The 12,439-nt window shown below is 44.1% G+C and overlaps 2 protein-coding genes across 2 annotated transcripts in view; one reads left to right on the top strand and one right to left on the bottom strand.

Annotated features, from left to right (window-relative positions):
* RCN3 (reticulocalbin 3) overlaps nt 1–6,467 on the top strand; it is an 8,607-nt gene extending 2,140 nt beyond the window's left edge. The window contains 4 exon segments of the mRNA XM_044444680.1: nt 1,663–1,835; nt 2,415–2,475; nt 2,802–3,001; nt 5,517–6,467. Of these exon segments, the coding sequence (XP_044300615.1) occupies nt 1,663–1,835; nt 2,415–2,475; nt 2,802–3,001; nt 5,517–5,624 (542 nt within the window). The 3' untranslated portion in view covers nt 5,625–6,467.
* A 1,366-nt stretch (nt 6,468–7,833) lies between these two features.
* Nucleotides 7,834–12,439, bottom strand: part of LOC123030506 (nitric oxide synthase-interacting protein-like) — a 7,146-nt gene continuing 2,540 nt past the window's right edge. The window contains exons 2-5 of the mRNA XM_044444517.1: nt 12,102–12,232; nt 10,799–10,986; nt 10,540–10,648; nt 7,834–8,067 (exon numbers count right to left, since the gene is read on the bottom strand). Of these exons, the coding sequence (XP_044300452.1) occupies nt 7,996–8,067; nt 10,540–10,648; nt 10,799–10,986; nt 12,102–12,232 (500 nt within the window). The 3' untranslated portion in view covers nt 7,834–7,995. The remainder of the gene's footprint in view (nt 8,068–10,539; nt 10,649–10,798; nt 10,987–12,101; nt 12,233–12,439) is intronic.

Here is a 12,439-nt window from a genome sequence, read left to right as displayed (position 1 = left end):
ACTTCTGGTGGTTATGGAAAGAGGCCTATTTAATGAGAGCACAGGGTTAGACCCTGGACTGCTGGGTGCTCTTGAAAGAGGCCGCTGTAGCAGAGTCTCTGCTTTGCATACAGAAGGGCCCAGTATCTCCAGCTGAATGACCAGGTAGGGCAAAATAGAGGCAAGGCCAGCTGCTGGGTTGGTTGGCCAAATTGTCTGCCAGGAGTAAGGCAGCATCGTATGCGGTGTAGAGTATTGGGGTTGGGAGTCGGGATCCCTGGGGTCTCTAGGCACAATGTGTGGTCTAATGGGAGAGAAGCTTAGCTCAGTGCTTTGTGTAGAGAAGGCCCTGTGTTCAATTGCCAGCATCTCCAGGTGAAGCTAGCAAAGAATCGTGCTTTAAATCCTGGAGAGCTGCTGCCAGTTCGTATCAGTGCTACTGAGCTAGACGGACCAGCGGCCCGACTCACTACAAGCTGGCATCCTGCATTCCTAACTCTATGCTTGTGGCCACACTCCATTGTCTGGCAATAGCAGCTACTCAGCCCTCTTTTCAAACTGTTATGTAAGGTTTATAGGAACCTGCTGCTAGACACAAGACAAGGATCCACATTCATCTGCTTCCTCTCGCTCACTTGCTGCACACTTAACCAGCATTATCGTAGTTGACTGAGGCTCCCTCTCCCTCTCCCACTCCCCATTACAAGTATATCCTGATGGGATAAAAACCAGCCATGACAAAGCAAGAAAGTGATCTTGAGGTAGTAGTGGACAGCTCAGTGAAAATATTGACCCAGTGCACAGCCACTGGAAGAAAGGCAAACTCTGTCCTTGGCATAATTAGGAACAGAATAGAAAGTAGAACTGCCGAGATATTACTCCCTTTGTACAAATCCTTGGTGTGACTGCACTTGTATTGTGTTCAGTTCTGGTTGCCTCACCTGATTAAGGACATTATTGAATTTGAAAAAAGATAATGAAAATGATCAAGGGGGTGGAGCATCTCCCCTATGAGAAACGACTGCAAAAACTAGGACTATACAGAATAGAAAAAAGCAAGTAAGAATTTAAAATTATGCAAAGAGTGGCGAGAATGATGAGGGAGATATTTTCCTCCTCCTTGTGTGTAGAAGAGGTAGCACTTCCAAAATAATTATCTCAAAGACTCAAGACTAGCTAATAATCTAAGTGAGGCTTACAAGTCCTCACATATACGCTGATGCCACTCCCCACCCCAGCCCCCATGGCCATCAGAAATCCATCTCTCTGGTTCTAATTACTCAATTTAACATTACATGCTCCTTGGTACAGGAGGAGGTCAATTCAAATCCAATACCTAGGTCCTTTCTAAGGGATTCCCCCCTCATATAAGTTCCTTCTGAGCCCTTTCTGAGCCCCTTCTGAGCAAATGACCCCACACCAACAGTCAAGGTATGTGGCTGAACCAGTCTGGACATCCTCTTCTCACAAGAGGACAGTGTTGGGCAAGCTCTCCAGTTGTTTTGGCTTACAACTCCCATCATCCCTAGCCAGCATAATCACTGGTGGCAGATGATAGGAACTGTAGGCCAAAACTTTTGGAGGCCACAAGTTGCCCAGTCCTGTTGTAGAAGAATCTCCAAATTTTGATAGCGATCACATCTTCTTGGGCTTCATAGGTGCTTTCATCTTTGCATCCTCTAGGAGAGGAGTTTGGGGATCTTGAAGACAAACACTCTTACCGCAAGATGTTGGCCCGGGATGAACGGCGGTTCAAGGCAGCTGACAAGAATGGGGACATGAGCGCAACGAGGGAGGAGTTCACAGCCTTTCTCCATCCTGAAGAGTTTGAGTACATGAAGGATATTGTAGTGACGGTGAGGGTGGAATACTGCGATTTTGGGAGAGGCAAAGGCTCTGAGATAGACCATGTCAGAGACCATGTCCACTGAAATTGAAGTCCAGTGTCTGTGTGACATAGTTGGCTTCCTTTGATTGGCAGAGAATCACCCTACAAGGGAAGGAATTTCTCAGCCTGACTCTCTGGTGTTGTGTAGTGCTGGGCATGGACTGGGGGCACCAGGTTCTTCACTTGCCATGGAGCAGCAATGCCAACTTCAGAGATGAATTTGTGTATCACAATGCCAAATACTCCAGAACAAGGCATGCTTCTGTCACTCCAGTTACTAGTATTCAGTTCAAATCCTCTGTTTGCTTGTTTGTTTTTAACCCATGACTGCAAACTTGGATGTGATATTGGGGAAATTCTCTCAGTTTCCTTGGCATAGAATGGCCTCCTTTTACAAGAAAGCAGCTGTGCATAAGGATCGGCTCCTTTTATAAAACCAGCAAGGCTCTGCTGTCCTCCTTACGTAGGTCTATAGTGAGGAGGTGGGTATATCGCCATTGATTAAGATCTACTGCATTGTTGCTCTCCGCCTTCTTGTTTTTTTCAGGAAACCATTGAGGACATAGACAAGGATGGGGATGGCTTTGTACAAGTGGATGAATATCTTGGTAAGAAAGATGGCTGTGTGTGTGTGCTATTGCTTTCTCACCATTTTAATTCCACCCATCCAAGGAAGAACAGTTTTTGGGGAAATTGCAGGCATTTTTGGAGGGAGGAAAGTTAAAAAGCTGATTCATTGTTAGACTATAGCCCCCACTGTCTGTGACCATGGGGTGAGCTGGTCAGGCATTACAGTCTAGCCACATTCAGAGGGCCTGCAATGGTCTGTACCCCTGGATTAGAAATTACCGGGGAGGGCACTTTTGTGTTCTTCAGAGATAACTAGGAGGAACTAGTCTTTTTTTTTAAACATCTTGTGATGTCTTCTGAAAAGGTGACATGTACACTCCTGAATCGGGAGAACCAGAACCTAACTGGGTAAAGACAGAACGTCAACAATTCTTGGACTTTCGGGACCTCAACAGAGATGGGAAAATGGATCGAGAGGAGATCGGGCACTGGATCCTGCCATCAGATTATGACCATGCTGAAGTGGAGTCGAAGCACCTCCTTGTTCAATCGGACCAGGATAAGGTGAGGATAGAGCTGGATAAGGTGAAAGAGCTGCATCCTGGTGTAGAAACCAGGGAGGGAAAGATTAGGTTATATAGTTGTTTTTACCAGAGGAATAAAGAAAGAAAGAAAGAGATGGGCGAGTTGCAGGCAGAGTTGGATGTTACGAGGTACTGGAATTGGGGGGTGGGGGGGAGGGCAGAATATATGCACAGCAGTTGTGAGGATAATAAGACAAAAAGTGTGTAGTGTTGACAGGACAACTTTCGTTCCAATTCTGGAAGTCAAAGCTAAGTTGGAGGGCTTTGATCCTGTCTCTGACAGCCCTGGGTTTTAATATATTCTCAGTAGACATTTTTTGTCCTGTTTTTGTTGTCTAATTAGGGATTATCTGTATGCTATTTGCAAACACATGTAACATCTTCTTCCTTTCTTTTTTTTAGAAAACCATTTCAAGAATAAGGGAATTTAGAATTGAGAGGGAACAGGGAGCTTGAGCTAATGCTTTCCCCTTCAGTCTCTCATTTTTTTTTACTCCAAACTGCATTTGGTCCATAGAAGTATATGTGTAGGCACCTATAGGACCATAGGGGATCCACTTGCTGGGGGCAATCAGCAGAGAAATGGCAAGGAGGGAACAGATTATGTTTCTCTTCCCAGATACTTCTCCCCTCTAGATTCTCCTCTCCCTGAACTGTGCTTCATCTGTAAAAATAGTAGCTGGGTTTGGTTGTCTTGAGCCCTGCTGCTAGCAGTTTGGCTTGCTCCACTGAAAGTCTGGCTTTCTTTTCTGATCCAGGCACTGTTTGAGGAAAAGTAGTAACAGCTGGGGTGCCTCATCACTACTGGCTCTGAATCAGTCGGTCCTCCTGCTATGGCTTCTCATAATCATCCTGCCTCAATCCAGAGGCTCTTTTCCTGGTTCTGGACTAAGTAACTGTATATACACCCTATCTCTGAAAAGGGCTAATGGACTAGTTTGTAGGGCAGGGTGGACAACATAGTTCTGATCACTGGCAAGAGCAGTAGGTCTCTCCAGTTGAAGAAGAAAATGGGAAATGGAGGTGGCAGAGAGAGAGAAAGAGGGTCGGGGAGGGGGAGAGGGAGAAGCAGAGAGAGGAAATGGGTTCAGAGAAGAGGGAAGCAGGGCAGTCACACCCAGTTTTAAGTGTACCTATTGACAAAAAAAACTACCATGGGAATGCAGCCCTCAACAAATAAAAGGTTCTCAATCCCAAGCACTATTTACCTACATATTATATATCTCTTATACATTCGTATATAACAAAAGATCTTTGTATATTTTATCCAAAAATGGTAGAGTTTCAGTATTGTTCCTTTTTTGTTTTTAATTGCGTGGTTTGGATTTTTTTTCTTTCATATTACACCACCACCACCAATTCATGAAAAAAAAACCTGTCTTGACACAGTCAAGCCCTCATTTTTGATCAAATCCTGGCACAACTTTTAACTATTAGTTGAGAACCTGCCCGTTTTGAGCATCTTATTGCAACTAAGTGGCACAAGACTGTAAACATAGCTAATTTCTAGGACAAGAAAACTAGATCAACCATGCCTGGTCCTACCATTAACATTCTTTTTAGGTCCCTGATGTCAATTAATAAGACCCAAATCTCATCCTAAGTAGATTTTTTCCCTCCAAATTACAATTGAAATTGGTCTCTTAATGTTAAGACTAACTTGACATTGGAAATACTTTTTTAGTTGTCCTCTGTAGAAAAATTCTTCTCTTCAATGTCATTGCAGTTGTACTGCTTCTTGATGGGGAAGGAACTATTTTTCTTTGTTGAAGTTCATTTGCCACTGCATTTGCCATTTTGATGCCTGTTCTCCCAGCTTGGAGAGACCCCTTGAAGCATTTCACCATCCTTTTTGGTTTTAACCACCCTAAATAGTTTGATATCATCAGCAAACTTGGCCACTTTACTGCTTACTCCTATTTCCAAACCAATTCCTTAATTCCAGACCATGCCTCCAAAACAATGCAGAGAGGGGATCTGTATCAGCCTTGGAGCTTACAAAGTTTATTTCCTTCTCTCAGTGGGAGGCGAACTAAATACACACACAGGTGTAGAAGGCAAAATAGAGGAGGAGTTGCCCTACATTTTCCTCCACAGCACAAACCAGCAGAGCACAGGTGAAGGCAGTTTCTTTCATCTTGATTTCTCCTCCATCCCCCATAGAGTTGAGGGAAATTTCCTCAATGCAACTTTTAAAGAATTTCTGTAATTCTCAGTCCTTGCATGGAGACAGCAGGCATGTTGTCAGGGCTATTAAGAGTTGGGTGGGAGCATCCCTAATTGAGGGCGGGGGGGGGTAGTTTAGATCTTTTCTTTCTCCACTCTGAAACATTAAACTCAAATTAGTCCAATCATCTGTTTGTAATTAACACGATCAACAAAATGTTGCAGAACATGATTCAGAATAATTCAACTGGCTTGTGATTGGGTTGTAATTTTGTACTTCTCTCCTTACCTTCTATTTCTTTCCCTTCTGCCTCCCATCTCTATCACAGGATGACAAAATAACCAAGCAAGAAATTTTGGACAATTGGAACATGTTTGTGGGCAGCCAGGCCACCAACTATGGTGAAGACTTGACAAAGGAGCATGATGAGCTGTGATCAGGGCGAGCAGGGTGGACATCTGAATGTCCTTCCCTTAAATGGGGGTGGGGGAAGCAACACACCAGAAGGAAATTTATTTATTGTGTAAGGACCTGCTTGAGCTTTTCTGGAAAGCCAGGATTGCTGGTGTATCGGGGAGGTTTACGTTATGATCCATTCCTGCTCATCTGCACCCTCCTCTCTTACCCAAAGCACTGTGAAGCTTGCTGCACTAGTAAAGATGTCTCCGCTGCAGGGGAATTACAGGAAGAGGCAGGTTCAGCACCCCTAACCCCACCCCTTTCCTCACAGGATCCAATCTACTCCGCAAGGGCTGGTTTGTGTGTTCAACTGTTATTTCTATGCCTTGCAAGGCTCTTATTCCCTCAATAGCTCCCCACCTGTCCTTCTAAGGGACAAGCTGTCTGCCTTCATACTGCTGCCCAAGTTGCTTAACTACCTTTCAAACACTCAGCTGGGCTTCTGTGGGGGACAAGCAACTGAAGCGGACAAGTGGGAATAGAAAAGAGATTGGTGGGCTCGGAATCACCATCTTCTATTGCTACTTTTCGTCAGTGTAAAACCACAGGGGCTGTGTGCCATGTGCTTACATGCAAAGTGTAGATGGCTTGTACCTTGAACCAAGTGTTGCTACTCCAGGCTTGTAGTTGCTCTCTGTACCTCTTCCTCTTCAGGATGGCAGGCTTTCAAAGGAGGAAATCATGATCACGTACCAGCAATTTTTCAGTGAGACCAAAGAAGATGCAGAAACGTTCAAGCATACAGATTTTCACAAAGAGCTGTGACTTCATGACTGTAAACACTCTGAATAATGAATAAAACTAACTCCCACCCCCTGAACGTGTTGTGGCGCAGAGAACACTACGTAGTGAGCAGAAAAAACAAGGCTGTTTAGAATTCTTGGACCAATCCACTGGAAAAGTTTGCTTCCTGCTAGAGATGCATCAAAATAAGAAATATTGTCATTTATCCTTTGCAATGCATTATAAGTGTGCTTTTTCTAAGAGCAAGAGCCAGGATTCTCTCCCCTGGTGCAAATCTGCATGATAATTATGAATTCAAAAAATGTCTTGATCCTACTTCAAGGTAAGCTCTTCAGTTCCCTACAGAACCAGGCTACCCCTGTGCCGCCTCTTCTAGAGATGTTCCAAGCATGCATCTTTCTGTGTATGTGTGTGTGTGAATATCCATGTTTACAATCCAAAAACCTGCCTTTCCCTGATATGCAAAGGCTCATTCCATACACCAAGGCAGTGTTGCTTCACACCTCTAGAACTGTTAAGGATAATTACTTGGACAAAGGAAACAGGATCTTACTGTTTCCCCTACCCTCCAGCTCATCTAATCCCCATTAATTGGAAACTGATAGGGTTCAACAGTTCCTGGCAAGAGTGGGTCTCCCAACCCCACTTCAAGCTCAGGAAAGTAAGACAGGTTGTTCATTGTAGTGATAACACTGTATTTTGTCTCCAGCATCAACCTTCTTTTCAAAATACAGGCTTCAATCAAAAACCAGCATACTTGGAAATAAACCCTATTGAATTCAGAGATTTAGTGATTGCACCAGAAGTGTCCCTGTCTAATAAAATCCCATGGTTCCAATTACTAGCTTGGGTACATTTCGTTGTGTCAAATAGTTGCATTCCACCCTATGCTTGGCGATCACATTGAATTCTATGGGATCTACTCCACAGTGGGCTTGCAACATCCTTTTAATCTTACATCAGCTAAAATGACACACTGGGATTTCTGACAAGCAGCTGACTTTTTCAAATTCCTTAAAATCCACACACTTAAGATTGAACTATCTAACAGGGGTGTTGAACATCAGGCACATGGGCCAAATTCAATCTTCTGGGATTCTCCAGATGGTTGTGTCCCCTTTCCCTGGCCACACTTCCTTTCCCCAAATCCCCAAATATTTGGTGGTTTCCCAGTTTTCACATGTTTCCCTCTATTCACAAAGGTTGAAATACTTCTAAGATTTAATTACTGACAGTAAGTTACTGGCTCAAATATGGCAGCCCCACTCCCTTTTGCCTTCGGCCCCGTTCACAAGTCAGATGGGACCTCCGAGGCCTTCTGAAAGAGGTTTGACACCCCTGAAAGAGGACAATGAGAGGTAAGTCAATGGAAATGTCCTGAATAGCAAGTATAAACAAATGACTTCTCAACTTAGAAGCAAAAGTTCTCTCTTCTACTCAGATAAAACAAAGAAACAAAACAGCTTTTATTTACAAATTTACAGAAGGTTTTTGCCATCTCTATTCATATGCAATATTTGCTGTTTTGGGATAAGACATTGTAGCCAGCCTAGAATGGCAAAGTGGCTGTTTCTTTCCTCTGCCTGGGCAGCTGTCTGTACAGGTTATGCTTGCATAACAGGGCGGGACTTCTTGGCCTCCAGCTCCACACCTGACCCTGAAAATCCTGTGCCACCCTAGAAGAAGAAAAATGCGAGTAAGAGAAGGCTGGATGGCACCTGGCTGGGGAAGGAAGCTTTCCACCCACAGCTTAAGATGCTCAGAATGCCTTGTTCTGCTCAGTGTCAAAATGAGAGATTCTGAAACCTAATTCTATTTTCAGCCATGACACAAGCCTCAATTCCTAATACACTGCATATGTAACATACAACTCTTGGGTCCAACAGAGAAGCACACACTGGAAAGCACTTCCTGCACCAGAGGAAACCAAACACAAAAGTTGTCTCTTGTTCTAGTTGCCGAAGGGAGAAACCATCTATAATGGGGGGGAAATGGGATTTCCAATTCTTTGTAATGCTAATACAAGGGGGAGGTGCATTTGCCAAAACAGACCTGCAGACGAGGAGGAGAGATGCTTGCCTGACCCTTCTGACTGGGAGGAAACTGGCCAAGGCAGGAGAGATCACAGAAACTGTGTGCGCCCCAAGCATTACCTCAGCAGAGGCAGTACTGCACATGCTTGCTCACTGAAGCCATGGCAGCAGTTCTGCTGGGAGCGGATGAGAAGATCTGAGGGGAGGGCACAGCCTGGAGGAAAGGCACGTTTTACCTCTTATTCCAGTTACTGAATATAAAAGGTTGAACTGCTTCATCCAGGCACAGATAGCCCAACAAGGGGAGTTTATATCGTATTTTGTGTGCTCGAGGTTGGCAACCAAGTTTCCCGCAGAAAGCCGACTTGAAAACATTCAAAGAAATTGGCAGTTCTTGAGGGAGGCTCAGCCCCAGTTTGAATGGATTTCACACTCTAATTTTGGAGCTGTGCTGGCAAACCGGGCAGCAAGAGGCAACCACTAATTTCTCCTCAGGAGCCTTCTGCTTCCCTGTGGCATCTAAAGGGATATTCGAGGCCTTTTCTTTGAAAGGAGCAGTGCTAGATGTGGGGCTCAGGCCCACAGGACAACCCCCCACACATTTACATAGGCTAATTTACAAATGCTCTGAAGTTCTGGTGTACATATCTACCTACAAGGCATCCTTGTTTGTTAAAAAAAAAGATGCCTAGAGAGGGGGAAGGAGGGCATTTGATTTCAGAAGAAAACTGCAGGCAGAAAGATTCAAGGGAGACAGCAGGAATGAAAGCACCTATGGGTAAAAAGCCAGCTTAGCAAGAGTGAGTAGATCATGCAGCAGAGATTAAAAATGCAGGGCCCCTGTACCTTTATTTCAGTGATAATAACAAGTGCCCATGGACAGCAAAAAAAAAAAGCGGGGGGTGGCCTTCAAAGATTCAGGGCACCAAATGAAAGATTTGGCGCTCCAGTCCTAGTGGGCTGCCCCCTCTGCTCTCTGTATTTAATCTGTCTTTTCCTGGCTAAACTGCCCCTGCCCTCTGCCTAACAGGCACCTCATCGCCCTTTGGCATGAAACCTGTGCATGCCTAAATTCTAGGAGGTCTAAAATCTAACAGAAGCTAAGCAGCGGTATTAGCAGGAAATGAGTAGCGCTAGCCGGCTGCTGAAACATTTGCACTGGAAATAACAACAGAGAAAATGCTTATTTCTTCCACGTGCAAAATTCCAGGGAATCTATGATACTCTGGATGACAATTTCCATCTTCAATGGCCATGCTGGCTGGGGCTGATGGGAAACAGTTTGGGAATAGGGTCATTTGGAGACCAAGAAACTCCTCTGACCTGGGTTAAACATGACTTCAAACCTTGTAAGTAAGGCAATGGGGAATTCAGAATTTCAACAACCTTTAAAAATTTATTTCTGAATTATGTTGGACTGGTTCACACACAAAGAGCCCAATGACTACTCATTTCTAGTCATTCTCAGGCCTGAAATGGCGAGTACTAAACTGCCATGGCCTGCATACCATAAGTAAGACAATGCTGCTACTTACAACCAACATTTCTCTTAAGATTTTTAAAAATAGTTCACAAGCCCCTAATTATATAGAACTTGTCTCCTGATTTTGATTTCTGGGGAGCATTTTGAAAATATAAACATATAATGGACAGTGCTATTTGAAAGCAAGTCCATGCAGTTGTTAGCTCCAATGGTAACACATCAACAATGCTAAAATGACTGATGACACTGAGGAAAACTTGGAGATGCTGGTAAATGTCTACAGCCCATCAGAAACCACTGGGGCATAAGAGAAGTGATTCTAAAGCAATAGCTGAGAGCTGCATCAAAGGCTACTTTCTGCAATGTGACACATCAGACTTCTCCAAGCTGCTGCCCGGCAGATGTGTTGGACTACCATTTCCAACATGCCCTAACCATATGCTAGGAGTTCTAGTCCAACTTATCTGGAGGCCAGCCGGTCCGGGAAGGTTGTGATGACAAACACGGGGTTCATTTTTTAGAAGGATAAAGAAATCCTGAATCGTGAACGGGCAGGCAGTGCTCTGACATCTAGGATGCAACACAGGGAAACTACAGCTCATAGGTACAGGGAAAAAGTTAAATGTTCTCACCCGCTGTAGGACAATGATGTCCTTCTCTGTGAGCTTCTCCCCATTCACTGGATCAACCATGTCCTTTTTGATGAGTTTCTCCACACACTCTAGAGTCACAACAGAGCCCCTTGGGGAAAACCAGAGGCATCTATTATATACTTAGTCGAAGGTACGGATCCCTGTACCTCCTCCCTTCAGCCTTGATGACACCCCTCCATAAGTGGCTGGGCAGAGGCCATTGTTCTTCTATCCGTAAGTGCCCCACCCTCTCACTCACGATGGACGGAGCACAGCACAAGGGACAGAGTTGCCAAGCATGTCTCGTGTGACCGCACACACGTATCGGTCCTGACGGTTGATCAGCCCTACACGATCGACACTAGTATCCACGGGGGTGAAGTGCACTGGAATCAGGTCTTTCAGCTTCAGGGGTTTCCTGCTCATGGGACAGTACACACACTTGTCCTAGAATGATAAGAGTTGGCAAGTTGGGAAGCAGGACTGTTATGTTCCTCAAAGGATAACAAAAGGTGGGTTAATCCAGTGAATTAGAAATCATATTCAAATACACAGCTTCCCACCATCCCAACAGAAATTGGTTATATATTCCGAATTCAACTGCCAAGATTTGATATATGATGCATCCTGTTAAGAAAAGCTGGAACCTGAACACAGTTGCTGCTCAGGGCCAGATGTGGGAAACAGAGAATTCCACTGAGTAAAATCTCTAGAGGAACATACAGGCAGCCAAATGCTCTCCCTGTCCACACACAGTTTATATTTAATCAGTTGGACACAAGGAACTCAAGCCTACAAAAAGATTCCTCCAGCCCACCCAAGCTATTCAAGTAGATGGCATTACATAAAAGGAATACAAACATTTGGCAGCAGAGGTAAGCTGGTTCAACACCTGATGGTTGAACATTCCAAGTTTTGAACACATATATTTCAAATTTTATCAAAAGAATGGAAAGAAAACAATGGATTAAAGGAGAAATTAGGGGACTTCTAGTTTATTTAAATAGGGGAGGGTAGACTAAGAAAGGCATCAAAACTTTCTGACTTTTTTCTGATCTACTTAGTTTACTGGAATTTGGTTCAGCATTTTATTTCAGTAAACAAATCTAAAAAAAGTGCTTTCTGTTTACTTTCATGTTCTGTAAATCTCAAAAGGGTTTTCTACAATACCCCAAGGTTCTTAAACTAATATAATTGATTAGGAAAAAAAAAATATACAGAAGCACATAATCCTACAATTGCCTTATAAATCCTAACATTTCCCAGTCAGCAAAGGGACTGTGCCCTAAAGCACACTTCAGCTGCCATCCAATTCAAGGCCTTACTTGAAAATTATTTTTATTGAAATACTTGTAAATTCAAATATTTCTCCAAAGAACTCTGGAACTGCAGGTTTATGAGTAACGCACAAGCTTTCAATCACGATCCATGAAACTCCCATTTTCCCAGTGCATTGAAGAAGATGCAGCAGTTTGTTAAACTTATATAAGTTTTTAGTACCCCAAGTTCCACAAGAAACAGGGCGCTATGTGAGTCTGGAAGAGAACAACAAAAGTACTCACTGGCTTCTGAATGACTTTGGTCTTGGCCTCAGGGGTCAGTGAAGGGATCCAAAAGCTGGGCAGTTGCTTAGCTTTGTCTTCTTTACTGGGCCCAGGCTGTGAATCCTCTGCAAAGCACAGTTGTGTTAAGACTCACAATTTCCCAAATACAGTGGTACTTTGGCTCACAAACGCCTCAGTTCACAACCAAATCGGGTGGCAAACAAAAATTTCATAAAAATTTTGACTCAGGTCACAAACTCCGCATTGGGTGGCGAGTGCAATCGCAACCATCTCCCCACCACCCTAAGTAGGGAGATGGCGGCGATCGCACCTGTCCTTCCTGCACGAGCGTGCCC

Source organism: Varanus komodoensis, unplaced genomic scaffold (genome assembly GCF_004798865.1).
Source record: "Varanus komodoensis strain SLA01 unplaced genomic scaffold, ASM479886v1 scaffold45, whole genome shotgun sequence".
Taxonomy (NCBI): domain Eukaryota; kingdom Metazoa; phylum Chordata; class Lepidosauria; order Squamata; family Varanidae; genus Varanus; species Varanus komodoensis.
This window is presented reverse-complemented; position numbering and strand designations above follow the sequence as displayed.